This window comes from Hippoglossus hippoglossus, chromosome 4 (assembly GCF_009819705.1).
Source record: "Hippoglossus hippoglossus isolate fHipHip1 chromosome 4, fHipHip1.pri, whole genome shotgun sequence".
NCBI lineage: Eukaryota > Metazoa > Chordata > Actinopteri > Pleuronectiformes > Pleuronectidae > Hippoglossus > Hippoglossus hippoglossus.
The window spans coordinates 22,702,617-22,720,481 of NC_047154.1; the positions used below are offsets into that span (position 1 = coordinate 22,702,617).

Consider the following 17,865-nt stretch of genomic DNA (forward strand, 5'->3'; position numbering starts at 1 on the left):
GGAGCATAATCAATGTCTCCTTTATGTGATAAATCCGTATGTTTCTGTATCTGTCGCTCTGGTTTGCTTTGGATGAAATTGTCATTCAAAGCCGACGTCAGCTGTCGCCTGCTAAAAGGGAGCAAACTCTTTGACCTCTGCCGCCGACAAGCAATGATGGTTTCATACCATGAGGATGAAGTCTGGGTGGATTATTCCAGCCTGGAAAGAATTTTCAAAGGTTCAAACGACAAAGCTTTCACACATCCATGTCTTTGTTGAACTATTGACCTGTAAACTTTGTTTTAGTCAGATTCTTCCCCCAAAAAAAACAATGTTCAAATGTCAGAGAACATGTGACGAGAGCGACCGTCATCTTTTTAACAGTTCGGGTCAACGCTAGACCTTTGGGGAATGTTGGTGTGAAAAGGTGCTCCCCTTCTTTACATGTAGCTCCGTGCTAGTCGCACTCCTTCAAACGGTCCAGGTCAACAGGACAGCGTCTGCACATGAGACCCAGGGTCAAACAGACACCTGCTGCCAAGACGAGCGGCCGTTTAACTGACAGGCGTTAACACTCGTGTAACTACGCTGCTAAGCTGTGTTAAATACGCTGCACTGCGTTAAGGTGCTGCCCAAAGCCTGCTGCATCAAAACTGCAAAGGCCTTGATTAGCACCACCATGTTCCTGCTCCTCCTCCTCCTCCTCCTCGTCTCATGTCACACTAAACAAAGTCGCCACGGGGTCCGATGGCTGGACCCCCTCTCTCCTATCACCTCACAGTCGGGGGCCGCCGGCTGGGTTGGTGAACTTGGCTGGAAGGAATCCGCAGGGCTGCTCCACTCGACTGAGCAGAGCTAATGAGTCAGAAAATCCCACAGCCGGGGCTCCAGGGTTCACTGTGAGCGTCGGGGGAAACAGGTACTTTACTTATATGCACGGGAGGGAGGATGAGCCGTGTGCTTCATGGAGTTTTTACGCCTCAGATTGTCGAGTCAGGCCGAACAAACACGGAGACGGAAAGGTGAAGCGCTCTGAGGACTCTGAGGAGGAGAGGGCGTGGGAGGAGGACGACAATGTGGGACAGGGTGGAACAGGGATTACTGCTTTGATCTGCAAACCATGTCTGAGGCTGGCGCGGGGGGGGGGGGACCTCTCCTTTTTTAGCCAGGTGCACACTCTGTTCATCAGCCCCCCACCATGCTGCCCCCAAGGTGTGAAATGTGCCCCCCAATCCCTTTCATGCATGGCCCATCACACAGCAGACCTACAGCAGGAGGACGACTGGCACAGGAACAGACAGTGTAAGTGAAGCTCAGGCCAAAGCTTCCAGTCGTTCCTCTAATGCCAGCACCACGGCAGAGGCAGAAGAATTATAAGTTATTGTTTGAAGGAATAGTTTGAAACTTTGGGAAAATTCCCAAACAGTGGCTATATATTTACTGGACAGATGCGATGGTATTAATCTTCTCACCTCAGCAAGAAATCCAAAGCAGCAAAGCCTCACTTAACCTCTTTTCTATAGGCTTCATTCTTATGGATTATAGCTCCAGACATGATGACGTGTCTTCAGGTGTTTTGAAGATAACGTTTGTCCAATGTCTGTAACACGTAGCTCAAGGACTGTGTATTGTTAAGAGCCTGAGGAAGTGCAGTGTTGAATTTGGTGATTTTGACACACGACACATTCAATATTAATAAAGTTTTAATAAAGTAGGCGACCAGCGCTCTGTAGGGATGTAAGTGACATTGACTATGTTTCCATGGACACCTAAATTCTGATATTGACTATTGATAAGACGTCATCATGTAAACAGCATTGTTTGAGTACCTTCACCTGAATAAGGTCAGAATAAGCAATAATCAAATTAAGATTCTTGACCTCAGTCACATAATGTTAATCTCTGCTTGATGACACAGGCCCTGTGCACAGGAAGGCTGGGGCTCTGAAGAGGTCACATTTCTGGGCTGAGGGAGAAAACGTAGTTATGCTACATGTTTCAGGGAAATTGATATAATTAACTTTTAAGACAGGAAGAAACTCATGTAAACATTGTAATCAAAATAATGTATTTTTAAAAATAAGGTCAATATTCTGAATATCGGTGTCTCTCGCTTTGGTTTGAAAGCTTCAAGAGCAGGATTTTAATGAGGGACTTGACCTGTGCTTCACATCCTCCCCCTGTTATGGAGCAGAGACGTTTTTTTACTCACTTATCAAACTCCTGGATTCCCCCGTCTTCTTTGTCCTCTCCGGGTTTGCTAGAGATGATTGTCAGACGGAACTGAATGGGGGCCATTTGAATTATGCCTCTGAAAAGTAGATGTTTCTGGCCCCAGCTCAAAGCATTCCTCTGTGACATGTGCAGAACATACAGATGGGGAGGCCTGTCCATGCAGTGACCAATCTGTTTTGCAGACAGCCTTGAAACTCATCGGCAAACCTGATAGAAAAGCGCCCTCCTCCAGCTTGTTTTTGTGCACCACCAGGTCCAGTGTGATTCTCTCTCTAGAAAAGTCAAGGTTGGATTTCACTCGTTTGTAATGTGAGCCTTTGAGTGGGATTCTTGTGCTTTTGGGGTTAAATTCTCCACCAAACCGCTCGACTGTACTTTAAAAGAGCATCTACATCTGGAAAAGAAAAAAGAAGCATCATTGTCACATGTTTTCCGGACATCGGACCACACAACCGGTCAACAGCTAACAGCATTACCAGAGAAAAAGAATAGCCAAGAGCCAAAAGATGCAAATGTGCGCCACCACAGCCCGCAGATGGACGGATTCAGACTTTGAACGGATGGCACCATTATGACTTAAAAGGCAAGAAAAGATTCTTCAGAGAACTTCCCTGCAGACATTTATTTAAATGTCATCAAGCTGTGAATGCATATGAAATGTTCTGGACACTGAGGTTTCGTTGGACTCTTTCTCCCCCCCTGTAGTTTTTCCTCGGCGTGTTTTAACGCAGTGAAACATGTAGACAATTAGAAGCCATAATCAAAAGCTGACAGTGCGGTTACCTCATGCAGTAATCATTTATCATCCTGACATCCATCCCGAGTAGGGGAGCAGCGGGGGAAAAAAACTAGAAGATGACCTGCCTTTGGAACCCCCCCCGACTAACCCTATCAAACGTGTCCTTCTGTATGAATGAGCCCGGGTGTGTGGTGCCTCTGCACAGACATGTTGTGGAGGCTGCGGCAGGAGGGAGAGAGCGGCGAGAATCAAAGCATGAGGAAGGGCACGGGGGGTTGAGTGTGCTGTGTGTGCTTAGCCCGCAGCCATCACACCGCGGGACACCGTGGAACATGTGATGGGGATGATCGCTCCCCAACACCGACCCCCGCCCGCACCACACCTCACAAACTGTCCTTTTGACCCACATCTCACACACCTTCCTGCAGCACCCCTCTTGTCTCTCCCCTCTTGTCTCTCCCCCTCTCTTACTTTCTCTTGCCACGCCAGTTGGATGGATCCCTTTTTCCGGCCTCCAGCCACGAGCCCAGACAGGCCGCACCGCAAACAGAGCCCAGAGTTAATGTAATGAGCCAAAGAATGCCACCGCTCAGGTTAGAAATCGTAGTGTTAGATGACCAGAGGAAACATGGTGGTGGAGGATACGTGTGCACGTGCCGAAAGGAGCTGTGGATACAAAACAGAAGAGAGGGCAAAAACTTTTTTAAGGACAGAGATAGAAAAAATGTTACTCATGCATGTGCGCTCAGCGTGTATATTTATAAAAACGCATGTTTTGACATGAATGTCGCTTCTGCACTTCCAACAGCTGCGGCTTTTTTTTTTTTCTCTGTTTTCTCGGTCATGATACCACATGTTATTTCCACCTCTTCCACACTTCATCATGTGAGTGATGGATTCAAATGGAAAGATGGATGGAAAAAGTGAGAAATTGCAGATACTGATTAATGCAGGGGGAGGACGTGAGGATGAATACATCATTTCCACAGGTGCTACTTTGAGTTGGATCTTTTAATTACCACCATTATATTTTATTGCTGTTTGCTGTGGAAAACTCTAAATAAAACACTACGCTGTATTTTACATTCGTTTTTAGTTCTTACAGCTCCAGCTGCATCACACTAGTCATAAACTATGGCTTCATTTAATTTTAGTCATTATAATATAATATGAATTGTATTGCAACATTGTATGAAAGGTGCTATATAAATAATGTGAGTTTGATTGATTGATTGATTGATTGATTGATTGGCTGTTTGGTTGGTTGGTTGGTTGGTTGGTTATCTGGTTTGTTTGTTGGTTATTTGCTTGGTTGGTAGTTTGGTTGTTTTGTTGGTTGGTTGGTTTTTTTGTAGGTTTATTTGGTTGGTTGATTGGTTGGTTGGTTGATTGTTGGACTGGTTGGTTGTTTGGTTGGTTGGTTGTTTGGTTGTTTTTTTGGTTGGTTGTTTGGTTGTTTGGCTGGTTGGTTGGTTGGTTGGTTGTTTGGTTGGTTGTTAAGTTGGTTGTTTGTGCAGAAGAGGGTGGATGCAGTCTCTGAGCAGTAATGTAATTCAATCCATGAGATCAGCAGGTAGCAAAATTCACTTGCAATAGGCAGGTTTCAACCAGTAGAGGGCAGTCGCTATGGATATTTACTCTATTAACTCTTTTCTCTAAAATGTCCAGATTGAAAACGCTGAATCCTATACATTGGTTTAAGCTGAAAAAGTGGTTTAGGGGTTGAGGTACTTGTTAACTGTTTTACCTCCTGTGTCATTTGATTACATGAGCAGAGCATCAGCCAGAGTTTGACTTGGATTAAACTCATTTTTAAACTGAGTAAAAAATATGTAAAGTCCATTCTTCATTTTCTCTTATCGAGCCTTTAACCAATTACAGAGGACATGTATATAAAAGAGGCAGACATGAAAGACGACTGGATCTCTGTGACAACAGCTGGATTTTACCAGAAGAGGCTGTAACATCAGGAAGATGCCTCGGCCACATTATTATCTGTTGGTGAAAATAAAAAGCACGACGTCCATCTGCGTTTTATGAGCACGTAACCAGACCACTTCTTAGTTTTCATCCTGCAGGTGTTCTTTGGCAACTTCAAGATGGTGACCATGTGTTTAATTATGTCAATTGTAAACAGGATTTGTACAATTAGAGTCCACAACGCTCAGAAACACTACATTTGCCTTCACGAGTTAGGAAAACAAGAACAACAAAGAGAGAGAGACAAACATCCACCATCACTCCATCGCTTCTAAAACATGAGCGAAACACCCGCTGCTACGTGCACTGTCACAGATGTGCTCGTATCTGAGCTGAGGCCCGAGCATGAAATAAAGCCGTCTGAGATATCATGAGCAGCTTCAGAGGATTAAACAGAGACATGGAGAGGTGTGGCTTTTTGTCTCCATGGGGAATTTCTCACACCAGCGTCGAACTCTGCAGAGATCGAAGAAACCAGAGTGAAGTCGAGGGAAGAGTCAGTTTCTGTTTCATTTATGAAGCGGCCCAGAACCCAGGAGATGATTAGAAAACCAACATGCATCCATCAGAAAGTCCTCAGCTCCTATGGGAGGAAATGGAGCCTCGTGCTGTCCATAAAGTTTATTAGTCAACAGTATATCTGTCAGTTTAAGGCTATGTACATAGTTTCCTGCAGTCCAACAAAAGAGCTGACATGGACAAAAAATAATCACTTGTTTAAATGATTTCTTATGATTAAACCTGATTTTCTTGACTTGTCACATCCTGGTTCCAAAGATGGAAATTGAGGGAAAGTCGGGTTATTTAGCACATTAGCAGATGTTGATTTCTCAGAGAATAACTTAATCATGGATCTTGATGAAAAAATTTGACATGTTTAAGGGACTGACATCGATGAGTGAGTTCAGTTTGTTGCGGATCCAAATAGAAATCTGGCGGATTTAAATGTTGTTTCATAAGTGGACTGTTTGACTTTGGCAGAGGCATCAACACAGCTGAGTGTCATTCAGGTTTACCCTGATGTATGACATAAATATTTAATAGTTCTTCTTTTTTATTTGTTATTTTGTACTCTTCTCCCATAACTGATAAACTGTGATTTCAGATGTCGTTGTTTTTTTCTAATTATTTGTATGAGGCCTTTTAGGTTTTCTAATCTATTTCTATTCAGTATGATGTCTTTTTGATTAGTTTCGCCAACGATACTGAACTAAATGCAGCGAGGATGGAAAGAGAAACCACCTCTGATGGTTTGGTTCCACGAAGGTCACGTTTTTCGATCCCTTTTTTTAAAACGGCGCAGGATTCGTAGAAAGGATTCATTGATTCTGCGGCTTCGGTTGCCAAAGAAGAGCAACAACAAGACAGTTTGAAACCATTGCACAAGAAGCAGAGTTCTCCCTGTCAAAACAAGAATATCTCTGTATATCACCTGTCAGCCTTTTAGCTTGACGTGCAGTGACCAGAGCAAAAACTCCACCCGCAATAAATGGGGGTTGTAATAACATGAAATACGTCCCAGGCGTCACACGCGTCCCTGTTTTACACAAATTTATGTTCCCAGACATCTTTTTAAAAGCAGAAAGGTATAATCAGCCAGTCAGCAATCTTCCATAACTATAGAGCAACACCAGCTTGTCCTAGTTTACTTGTGGGCCCAGTTTTTAAACAATCTCTTATTCCTATTTCTACTATAACTACTGCAGCAGCTGGAGATGGTGAAGATAAAACCAAAGAAGTTCACTTGAACGTGAACTTAACCTTCCGCTTCAGGATGTGTTCAGACTGGACTTCCAGTAAATCTCAGCACAGATTTGACCTCACGCTCACCCAAAAATGCAAAAGCACCTTCTTGGGAGCATCTGCATTGTTATTATCGAGCAGGCGGAGAGAAATTGTGAGCAGTATATTTTGGTAGATTTATGTTTCAGTGCATTTTAGTCGGTGTTTGACCTTCATGTGAGGGCAGAGGGTGGCCCTGCTCAGTCTGACTGAAAACAACAAGAGAGGCTTTTAATTTTGGTTTTCTTGACAGCTTTCAATTATCGGGAAGTCATGATGTGGCAGGAACGAGCAGTGGGTCCCTAAGGTGGTCAACGTGTTTGTGAGGAGGTTTACGATGTATTGCAAACAAACTTTGAATCTTGTGAATCTATGGAGACAGTTATGTTCTTTTCAAGACTATTTATTTGCTATCAAAAGAAATTAAGTTTATTCATGTGCAGTAAATTTGCAAACCTGTTTATTTTCACTCATGCTTTTTTTTTGTAAATCACTTCCTCTGGGCCCCTCTTTATTTTCACTGGTAATACCACATTGCACTCTAGTGGTCAAAGGTTGTATTTACATTTGTTTCCTTGGGCGTCTTCCAAAAACTCCAAACATTCCTTTGTGTCCAAATGATCCACAAGCCGATGATCGTGCTGCTGCACTGAGCCGAAACACAATAAACCATGAACACAACAGACAATGTGGGGACATCAGTTCTTCACGGCTCAGCAGAGGGACAGGGCTCAGTCCAGACATCTTTTACAATATGTCTGTCATTAGATGCACTAACACTGCACACTCAACCTCTCTCCTTTTCCACTGAAGACCAATCTATTACAAGTATCTACGGAGCCCCTGAAGTCCTAAAGATGAGATATTTTTATCTTGTTTGCACAAGATAATTATCTAGTGGGAACAAGATACTTATCTTGTGCACACATGAGTTAATATCTGCTAGTAAAGACATGACTGACAGATGCTTTGAAGACAACACCAAGTTGTGTTCTCAAGTTTTATGATAGAAACATGGTCCTTCCATCGGCTGAGCCTGTTCTTCTTCAGTATGAGCAACAAATGATTTCTGACAATCCTGTGTATCCTGCAAAAGTAGCCAAAATTTCACTGTGTGACATTTCCAGGTGAAAATAAAACTTGATTAGCTGAGTTTTCTCTCTGACATGGTAGTAATAGTAGTAGTAGTAGCAATGGTAGAAGTAGTAGTAGTAGTATTAATAGTAGTAGTGGTACTAGTAGTAGTAGTAGTACTAATAGTAGAAGTAGTGTTAGTAGTAATAGTAGAAGTAGTGGTGGTGGTAGTAGTAATAGTAGAAGTAGCAGTAATACTATTACTACTACTACTACTACTAGTAGTAGTCCCAAAGTACCACTACAGTACCACTACATCTACTATTACTACTAGTAATAGTAGATGTAGTGGTAGTATTAGTAGTACTAGTAGTAGTAGTTATTTTGTTGTAACAGTTGCAGTAGTGTGGTGTTTTAAATGATGTTGGTATTTACTCGGCCTGCTCCTATAATAAAAATCTTTACGACAGTCGTCACGACAGTCTCCCTCTGCTTTGCGACTGTTTGGGAGGCTGATTCAAAATGGAGTAAAATCCTGCGGCACCTTCTCCACAGAATCAGGCTGTTTTCTCCTTCACGTCGTTTTCCCCGTGAACCAGTTCTCCTCTTTCGGAACCACTCACCTCCGCGTCATGTCCGAGGAGAAGACCTCGGGCTCCCTGGGCTTCTTTTCCAGCTACGACGACCTGAGCGACAGCAGCGACTCGGACGAGGAGGAGCGGGGCGGGCGGAAGAAGAAGCCGGGCGCCGAGGCTGCGGGCGGGGAAGCCGAGTCGTCGCAGCACGGCGGAGGCAGAGGGGCGGCCGGCGGGGCCCCGCTCCCCAAGCCCGACGAGCTGTTCCGCTCCGTGTCCAAACCCGCGTTCCTCTACAACCCGCTGAACAAGCAGATCGACTGGGAGAGCCTGAGCGTCAAAGCCCCGGAGGAGGTGAGTCGAACCCCCGCAGACCCGCATGTCTCCAGGGGGGGTGCAGGGGAGTGGGTGGAGGGTCACACCAGCTCATAACGATCAGGAGATTATATTGATAACTTCCTCCATGATGGATCCTTTCTCAGCTCCACAGTTACCACCAGGTCTGGACAGTGGGGGTCCAGGGGCAAACAGCTGCTGATGGGCCCCCCTGACCCCCCACTATAAGCTCCTTAGATAAAGGGATAGTTCACCCAGAAGATGAACATTCACTCATCTCCTCAGCACTATGATGGAGGAGGTGAAGTGTTCGAGTCCACAAAACACTCGTGGAGTTTCAGGGGTAAACTGTGTCAGAGCAGAATCCATTCAGGCTAAAAACATGTTGTGAATGACCTTGTTTCCAGTGGAATTTGAATGTCTGTGCTTCCAGACACTGGGATGAAACCACAGGAGCAGTATGAAGGCAGTTCATGTTATCTGTTGTTGTTTTTTACTTCAATTGTATTGGATTTGGCTGCAACACTGTTTTCCCCCTTTATATATTTAAAGCTAAGCTGGTCAGAGATGTGCTAATGTGAATATTTGCCAGTTTTCAATGAGAGTTCCCTCAAAATGTGGTGGATTTTGTTACAGACTTTATAGTTCACAGAATAGTCTAAAGGCTATTAGGAAAATATTGAAAACAATTGTCAGACATATTGATAATTAAAACTACCATTTTCATTTGTTGAAGTATTACGCCTGTTCCACAAAGGACAAATTATTAAAGCAATTTGATGAAATGCAGCTTTACAAACAGTAACAACAAGAGCTGCCACGTGTCAAATGTTTTATTGTCCATTTATCTGTTGATCAGCCTATTTTGACAAAAATTGATAACGTTAATATTTGCTTGTATTGTTCAGGTGACAGAATTAAAACCACATTCAGTAAAGCAACAAATCTTCTTATTGGAGAAGTTGAAACAAGTCTGTTGCTTTTTGATTTGATGAGTGACGTGAGATGTTAATAATTTTCTTGTTTAAGGTAGAGGATCACAGGTATGACACCATTACTGTCTTGCATCAGCTATAACTAATTATAGTCTATATTGTAATAAACAGTGTAGGGACAAAAGGATTTGAAATATTCTGTATATGTAAAGTCAGCAATGCTGCATGTTTACATGATAATTTCCCTCCACCAAAGACCAGCTCAGTTGTTGGAGGTTGTTGATTTGTAGCTTTTCTGAACCTTTTCTTTCCACACTATGCTTCTCTCGGTTACCTGAAGCCTGCCAGACAGTTCAAGCCGTGGAAGACAAACGCTGTGCCGCCTCCTGACAGCTACGCTGCAGAGCCAGAGAAGAAGAAGGGAGCTCCTCCGGGAATGGACATGGCCATAAAGTGGTCCAACGTGTACGAAGACAACGGGGACGACGCGCCACAGCCTTTCACTGGCAACGCACAGTTCTTACCATCAGAGGAGCAACCATCAGACTCAGGTCAGTCTGAACATGTCAGAATTAACACTTAGCTCTCCCAGATACTATCACAACAATACACCAACATACTCCTTGGTGATTTAGAGCATTTTAGACATATTTTGGAGAGGTCTGTGCATGAGCCCTTTGCCAATTCAAACCTCAGTATGACCTGAAAGGTACCACAAGCAAAACACAACTCCAGCTTCACTCCTCCACCCATCTCGGTGGAAAACAGATGTTGGGCTACAAAAAAACTCCCAAAATAAGACTTATAAGCACTTTCTCTGTTGCTATTATCCATTTTTATTTTTAAATACTACGCTGTCAAGTTGTTAAAAAAATATTTTCCACTCTCCCCTTATGCTATCACCGACCCTTCTGATTTTTAGATGAGGACCCAGACCTAGCAGGCGCCTCTGCCAAGAAACGGCGAGTGGAGACCTTCCAGCAGAAGGAGAAGAGGAAGAGGGACATGGGTCAAGCCACCTCAGACAAGAACTTCGTTGAGGAAGAGAAAAGGATCCTCAGGCAAAATGTAGACTGAGGCCCCAAGCTGCCGGCAACAAGGCACCGTGATTTAATCTCGGCAGAGAACATTCACCAACATTAGCAAAGTGGTCAAGTAGGAAGCGAACGTTTTACTATTTTGCAATATTATAGTATTTTGTTTTGTTTTCAAATGCGTTCCAGCTCATTTGAAAGAAAAGCTTTATATCGGTGGGATTTTAGGATAAACAAGAGTTTAGGAAAGTCTCGCTGCAGAAATCTCAACCTAAGATCTTAGATTATGGTAAATCCCTGTAACTGTTTTCCAAATATTTAAAGGAAAATTCCGGTGTGTTACTGTTGTTTTTAAATTTTTGACGAGGGTTTACTTCCCGACTCTCTTTCAGAGGCACTGAAGCCGTTTTCAGACACGAGCTCTGGAAAACGTCCGCACTTTTGGGTCCGGACTTTCTCCTGAGTTTACCTTTCACACACAAACAAAGCAGCAGGAGGTTCTGCCGTCAATCGTGTTCACAACAGCGGGAAAGTCTCTGTAATGTAAACTTTCCGCTTTAGAGATCACGTGTTTTGGTTTACACCACATCGACACACTTATCGACAAAAGCTTCTGAATCCCGTTGTCTTTCCAAGTTGACGTCTCTTTTTCTTCCTGAGATATTTGTATTCTTTTTGTTTTGTCAGTTTTGTGTTTGTCCCGCGTTACAAACGTCCTCAACACGTCCGATCGCTCGCGGTGAATCCTCCAGACAATCTATTGCTGTATTCTCACAGACATTCACTCAGATATTATCCAGAGTCTTGAACTCTGGGGGGCTGGCAGGAGAAACTCCAGAGAATGTCCGCAGCAACTGACTCTGACATTCGTGTTCTTGCGTACAACCCTTCCGGATAATCTCCTAAAATTATCAGTGAATGTCTGAACGCAGCTTGAAACAAGGGATATCATCACATACAGCTTTAAGCTTTGCCATCACCTTTGCTTTACTTGAGAAAACGTCAGTTGCATCACAGGGTAAAATTTGACTTGTTTAGTTTTGTCCGATTGCTCTCGTCCCAAATGGAAACGCCAGAAGTAAATTCCTCTGAATGAGGCGTTCGGCCCTCCTGCTGTGATACATTAAAACTTCAGTGTGGTCATGTAGGCTTTGTGTCTTTGCTATTTAATGACTTAAACAATGACGTTGCTGTGGTGGTTTACTTTGCCTGTGAGTTGTCTTGTATTATGCAGAGTATCCACCACTGAACTCTGACTGTGCTTGTGTTGTGTTGATGCAGTGACTTTCCTTTTAGAAATGTGAGTGAAATGACTGTAAATATGTTGAAATGGTCATTTTTGCACTGCAGACATGTTGACCTGTCACAGGAGGAAATGCAGAGTTGATATTAACTAATGACTGTTGTGTTTAAGTGGATCATGACAGTGTGACTGTGAGTCTGCAATCATAATACCAGGGCCTTGAAACCAAAAAGGAAATTCATCCACTGTTAATGTTATTATTTGTTCCTTGTTTTCTCTGCTGTGACGTGTCAAAATGTCATCAATGTAAAAAAAAAGACCTTTAATTTTTAGAAGCGCACGTTCTTCCTGCTTATGGGCACAAGGTGGCGTCCTTAAGCTAATTTAGTATCCCCTCCCTTCACGTTAAAGATGAATTCTGCTGCACTTTGGTTTAAATGTTTAAATCACAACCAGGGTCTGTGTGAAAAAAGTAGAATTCTGACGAAGGGAGTGATGATCTTCGATTTGGAAGTTTGTCTCATCTCAGTTCTCTTGAGATACTCGATGCATTCAGGCTGTTTGTTCAGTCTCGTGTAGCTTGTATTACACACAACACTTTACATGTGTTCTGAAGAAATACATGAAAATCAGCTTCGTATATATTTGGTATTAATACAGAGGGTTATTGTAATACTGTACTGTTTTTATGTTTCTGCCCACAAGTCTTCTTATTTTGTGTAAACTGTTGAATATGGAGAATTTTATAGTTTTGTTTTCAGTGAGATATTGTTCATCAAAAACCACATAGGCAATAAAAGATATTTTAATGTCTGTCTTTTAAAAGTATTTTCAAGTCCATTGTCAAGCACAATCACTATAAACCAAGTCTTAAAATTATTTTTAATTCCATATTGTTATAATCCAGAGATGAGATAATACAATTTCTCCGTCCACTGGAGCAAATATAATCATTTTCTGAGAATTGGGGGGGAAGAGAAAATCCCTTTGCACTTTGCAGGCGTTTAGTGATCAGAGGAACTCCCGGCCTATCTGTCATCACGGCCTGACATGAAATAGTGGTAAATATGCTTCTGATAAAATTCCAGCCTCCAGGTATGTGCCTGGCCTTGTCTGAAGTGCGTACCTGCTCCTGCACAACAGCAGCAGCAGACCGATGCTATCGACCATATTTACGAACAAATGACTCCCCTCTCTGTGCCGAGCAGCTGTGTCACGTCCGTCAAAGTTCAAGAAAGCTGCCCGTCAGTCCTGCAACGGCAAATTTCCCAGAAAATGTGTGTTTTGTAAAAATCTCCTCTTGGAATTGTGTGAAAAACTTGTATTCCAGCTTAGTTTTGGAACCCTCTTTGTGTTATTGGCATTGTGTTAACGGAGGCACACATTTTTACCCTCGTTACACAAAAAAGTCCTTAAAAAAGCTCTGAGAAATATCGCTTCATAAGAATTCTCTAAATAAAATGTTATTGTTTAGATTTCACTCGTGCATCAGAACAATTGTGACTCATTAACTAAATTGAAAAGAGTCTTGCCAATAACTCAAGTGTCCGTCACAGGAGCCGTTTATCACTGTGACACATTTACTGGAAGGTCAAGACCTCCTAATGGCCATTGAGTATTCAGGGATTTAACCGCGCTTGCTGCCTACAGCTGCTACTTTCTGACTTACGACATTTTCACACAGTCCGGACGAAATGTCGCAGCTTGTATGTAAATGTAAGTCTGGCTGTTTTCTGGCGCTGCGTCAGGGGAGGGAGTTCATGTTCTCTCCTCTTTTACAAGATGCAGTCTGCAGCCATGCTAACATGTTCCCTGCTACAGTACTAATATATGGATTATTAGCCAGTGATATTTACCAGGTTCAGCATCTTTAATCAGGTAACATGTTAATTAACACAAGTACATTAGCTCTGCAGGTATATTGTCTCATAACCTGAAATATTGAAGCAGTGGGAATTTGGAGCTGGCGATGGTGCTTGTTGAATATCAGAGAAACTTTTATACTAGCGACTTTAAAAAAGGTCTTAACAGAAATGAAAAGATAAAATAAATATCCATTCTGCCGATGTTGCCTGCATCATACTAGCATTCTGCTAATGCATGCTGATTGGTCAGTTAAGGATTTACAATTGATTATTGACAGGCCACTCTACTTCAATGGTGCTGAGAATCTAAGGAAAGTGAATGAAGTCGTGGGACCATCTAAAGAGGAATGAGAATGTAGATCTGGCCCCTCCCCCTTAAATCGAATGCATAAAGAAAATTGGCAGAATTTTGTTTAACATCATAGAAGTTGCATTTTGTGGCCACAGTGCCATTGGCTCCCATTCATTCAGGACTTTACCTCGTTAGCACTCCCCCGACACAAGAGTGGAAGTTCTCCCTATATTAGAAAACTGATGAAATGTCAACTTCATGTTAGCGATAGAGGAAAAAATCGGAGAATCACCAAAGTCAGTGTGAATCATCATCTGTGGAGCCATGAATGTCTGCATCAAAATTCAGATCAATACATCCAGAGGTTGTTGAGAGTTTGAATGGAATTATCTCGCTATCTCTGCATCAGTTGAGAAGCCTGGTTCCACGTGAGCACACTCATCTGACTTGTTGACCAACCTGCCGTCGGCCCTGGATGTTGTCTAGAGGCAAACAGTTGCTTTTCACACCAGCAATCAGGCCGATCGCGTGAAACAGATGTTCTGCAGAAAAGACAAAACCTGGAGACAACCAGGCTCCTGGTGTAACCTGACATTGGAGCTTTCACTTTAGGTTGGAGCCATGTTAACAGTATGTTATCATCAGCGTGTGTTGTTCGTGTGTTGAAATCGCATCTTTTGGAAGAAAGATCAAAGTTTCCTCGCGGCCTCATGGTCCATAAACCACAGGTTAGTCTCTCTCGGTCGCATATTGAGCTTTGAGAGGATTTTTTCCAAACGGTGGTCGGGCAGTAACATAATATTGTAATTTGCAGTAACATTGTGGTACTGGCCACTGATTGCAGCTGCATTTTTCCAAACGTTCCCCCCATGTTTGAAGTGGAAATTCCACTTCCATTCGTCTATACCACCCAAGAACATCTGTGGCATTTCATCAGATGTTCAGAAAATAAGTGCATCGGCCAATATCATGACAAAAAATTCATATGGCAGCCAAACATCTTCAATTACAGTTTATTTTTACACTCCCTCGCCTGCAAGGAATTTCTAATTTAGTTACATCTGTTTATTTTATAAAAAGTCTCATCTCTGGCAGAATTTTTACACATTTCCTGTTTGAATGTTGATTTTTTTCAGGCTGTAGTCGTCATAGTTGTAGCTCTGCCTGCACCAAACTAGCTTGTATACGCATGTTACATAAGCTGATTCGTTTTAATGACTGCAGCCACAAAAATGCCAGCAAGACGGAATACCAAGATGTAACCATGTTCCCTTATGGGCTAGGAAAATATTTTCCTTCTTAAACTAAATGCACAAACCATTAAAACGCTCCTAGGGTGAGTTTAAGAGCTGAAAACCCATGAGAAGTTGATGTTGTAGAGATAAATGCTTTTAGCAAGATGGTGAAAGTTGTTTTTAAAAGTACGAATCTTGAGCATAATGTGAATAAATTATATTTCTTTCAAAGAATTCATAGGAATCTATGTATTTCAAGGTATTTTACAAATAACCAGCTTTTCGGATTAGTAATTTCATTTCATTACATTTTTAAAACTGAGGTTATTATCATCAACAGAGTGGTGCAGTTTTGATTCAGGCAGTAGAATCATTAAGATAAACTTGTAAAACAAAACATTTTCCTCCTGATTACATAACGACAGCGTTAGGAGAAAGGGACGTTAAGAAATTATGGAGAACAGTAGCAAGAGACAAGCAGTCTGACGTCCTGTCCTGATAAACACATCAGAGGTTGTTGATAAGGATACAGAGGAGACACAAAGACAGTGTGCGCGTGTGTGTGTGTCTATGTGTAGCGGCGGTCAGCTAACCAGGCTGCCGGTCAGTAACCGTGGAGATAGTATCTGTGTGAATTCTGTTATCTTGACCCTTGTTCTGTGCTTTTCTCTAATCAGGCTGAGGTGGGTACAGTGAGTTGTGTAAGTCTGCTTACACTCACACACAGACAGACACACATACACACACACAAAGATCCTCCTCAGTGAAGGTCTGGACTACTGCAACACAACTGATTGTGTGACAAAACGTTGTTTCTAATTAATCCAACTCCTTTCATTTTCCCCAGACTGGGGAAATCGATTAACAGAAAATGATTTGACTTGGTTAGGGTTGATTTACCGTCTTGGATATTTTTAATATTAAAATTTGATATTTACTACATAAAAAATAGATAAAATAATATCACATAGATATATAAAAATGTATATATAGAAATTGTATTTATTGTGAAAAAAAGATTTCATAAAGGAAAATAGCACAACGTATTTCTCTTATGTGTGAACTCTGTCCTTCCTGGAAAAGAGTCTTAAAGGTAACAAAAATTAAAAAGGGGTAGTGCAGTCCTAAGTTTCAACATCATTCAAAAGCCAGGAATGAATTGGATATAATTAGTCTGCTCTGATTGAACTTCTCTGAGTCACTGTGTGTGCTTCACAGGTTGTTCAGACCTGGTGTGAACATCAATCCTGAGTAGATCCAATCTGAAGTGGACATCTCTAAGTTCACATGTGAACACACTCAAGACGCATCAGGATGTGTTTGAGATCGGATCCCTTTCAGAGGTGGTCCGGGATGCGTGGGGCCTCAGTCTATTTGCTGTGTGAGCATGAATGTGTCCGGGGCCACGTCCTCTGACCTAAAGTTTCATAATGATATAAAAATATTTTGACACCTCTCCGTGTTTCCCATACTATGATTCATTTGTAGCCACTTCCACAATATTAACACTGACGGCCAAGTGTTGACTTTCTGTTTTGTTCAAATAGGTAAACACCAGGTTAATACCAGGTCTGCACAGCTGCTTTATTCCTGCTGCTACAGCAAACAAAGGTCATGTTTGGTTTTAATTTTGCTCTGCACCTTCATACAACAGCCACAGATGTTCGAGCCGACATGAGCAAACAGGGTATTTAGGTTAACATCCCACTGTCCCGCTCAGGTTTACCTCTCAGGAGATAAGAACTTATCTGGTTGATGTTTACATGCACAAAATCAAACATTAAATTTAGATATTGACTTATAGTATAGTAAGGTTATTATATGGTGTTTTTATAATATTATATAAGTTTAATATAATTGTCCCTAGCGCACATGAAATACATTTTGTTTGATATCGAGCTCAGCCAATCGTTTAAAACTCCCAAATTAAAAGGTATTTAGTCATTTTTAATCGGAGCAAACACAAATCCAGAATCTTACGTATTTGCTCGACTGTTTCTCAGCCAGGGTCAGTAACTTCCTGAACCTACGCTGTATTTAAAGATGGATGACATGACGGCTCCCAAAAGTGAAGCCAAAGTGTCTTGCTCACCACCTTGTGGCTGGCTGCAGTATAGGTCATAATCCCCACCTCCTCCATGGATAGGACACAGATTATAGTAAAACAATTTAAAAAAGGAAAAATGTTCTGGTAAGTTTGGTTTTATTACATTTTTTCATGTCATAAAACTGAGTGAAACGTCATGATAGACAGCTGAGAATGACACAAGATTGATCAGGCATGTGTATCAGCGTGACCAAAGATCTCCGTCTCCGTCCCCCGGCTCCAAATGGCATCGTTGGCATAAGATGGCAGCGTTCGTAATCGGGATATTTTGGCTTCTTTTCTGGACAGTGGGAGGAAGTGGACACGTGTCATCTGTTTTTATAAACAATCTATGTTCCTGCAGAAATGGAATTATTCCTTTAATTACACTGTTTTGTGTAAATATACAGCTTAAAATAACTTGAACTGTTTTGCTGAAAAGTTTAAGTGTCTAAATGGCTTTTAAACTGTG

General features: G+C 42.1%; 1 protein-coding gene across 1 annotated transcript; it reads left to right on the forward strand.

Annotated features, from left to right (window-relative positions):
• The first annotated feature begins 8,290 nt into the window (after positions 1 to 8,290).
• c4h1orf52 (chromosome 4 C1orf52 homolog) lies at positions 8,291 to 10,981 on the forward strand. Its single transcript, XM_034583428.1, has 3 exons — positions 8,291 to 8,721; positions 9,979 to 10,189; positions 10,561 to 10,981. The coding sequence occupies exons 1-3, from the start codon at positions 8,425 to 8,427 to the stop codon at positions 10,713 to 10,715; spliced, it is 663 nt and encodes a 220-aa protein (XP_034439319.1). The 5' UTR covers positions 8,291 to 8,424; the 3' UTR covers positions 10,716 to 10,981.
• Positions 10,982 to 17,865: the final 6,884 nt, after the last annotated feature.

Coding starts and splice junctions, on each gene's coding strand:
- c4h1orf52 (XM_034583428.1), top strand. CDS start 8,425: ATGTCCGAGGAGAAGACCTCGGGCTCCCTGGGCTTCTTTTCCAGCTAC. Junction 8,722..9,978: donor GCGTCAAAGCCCCGGAGGAG/GTGAGTCGAACC, acceptor GGTTACCTGAAG/CCTGCCAGACAGTTCAAGCC. Junction 10,190..10,560: donor GGAGCAACCATCAGACTCAG/GTCAGTCTGAAC, acceptor TCTGATTTTTAG/ATGAGGACCCAGACCTAGCA.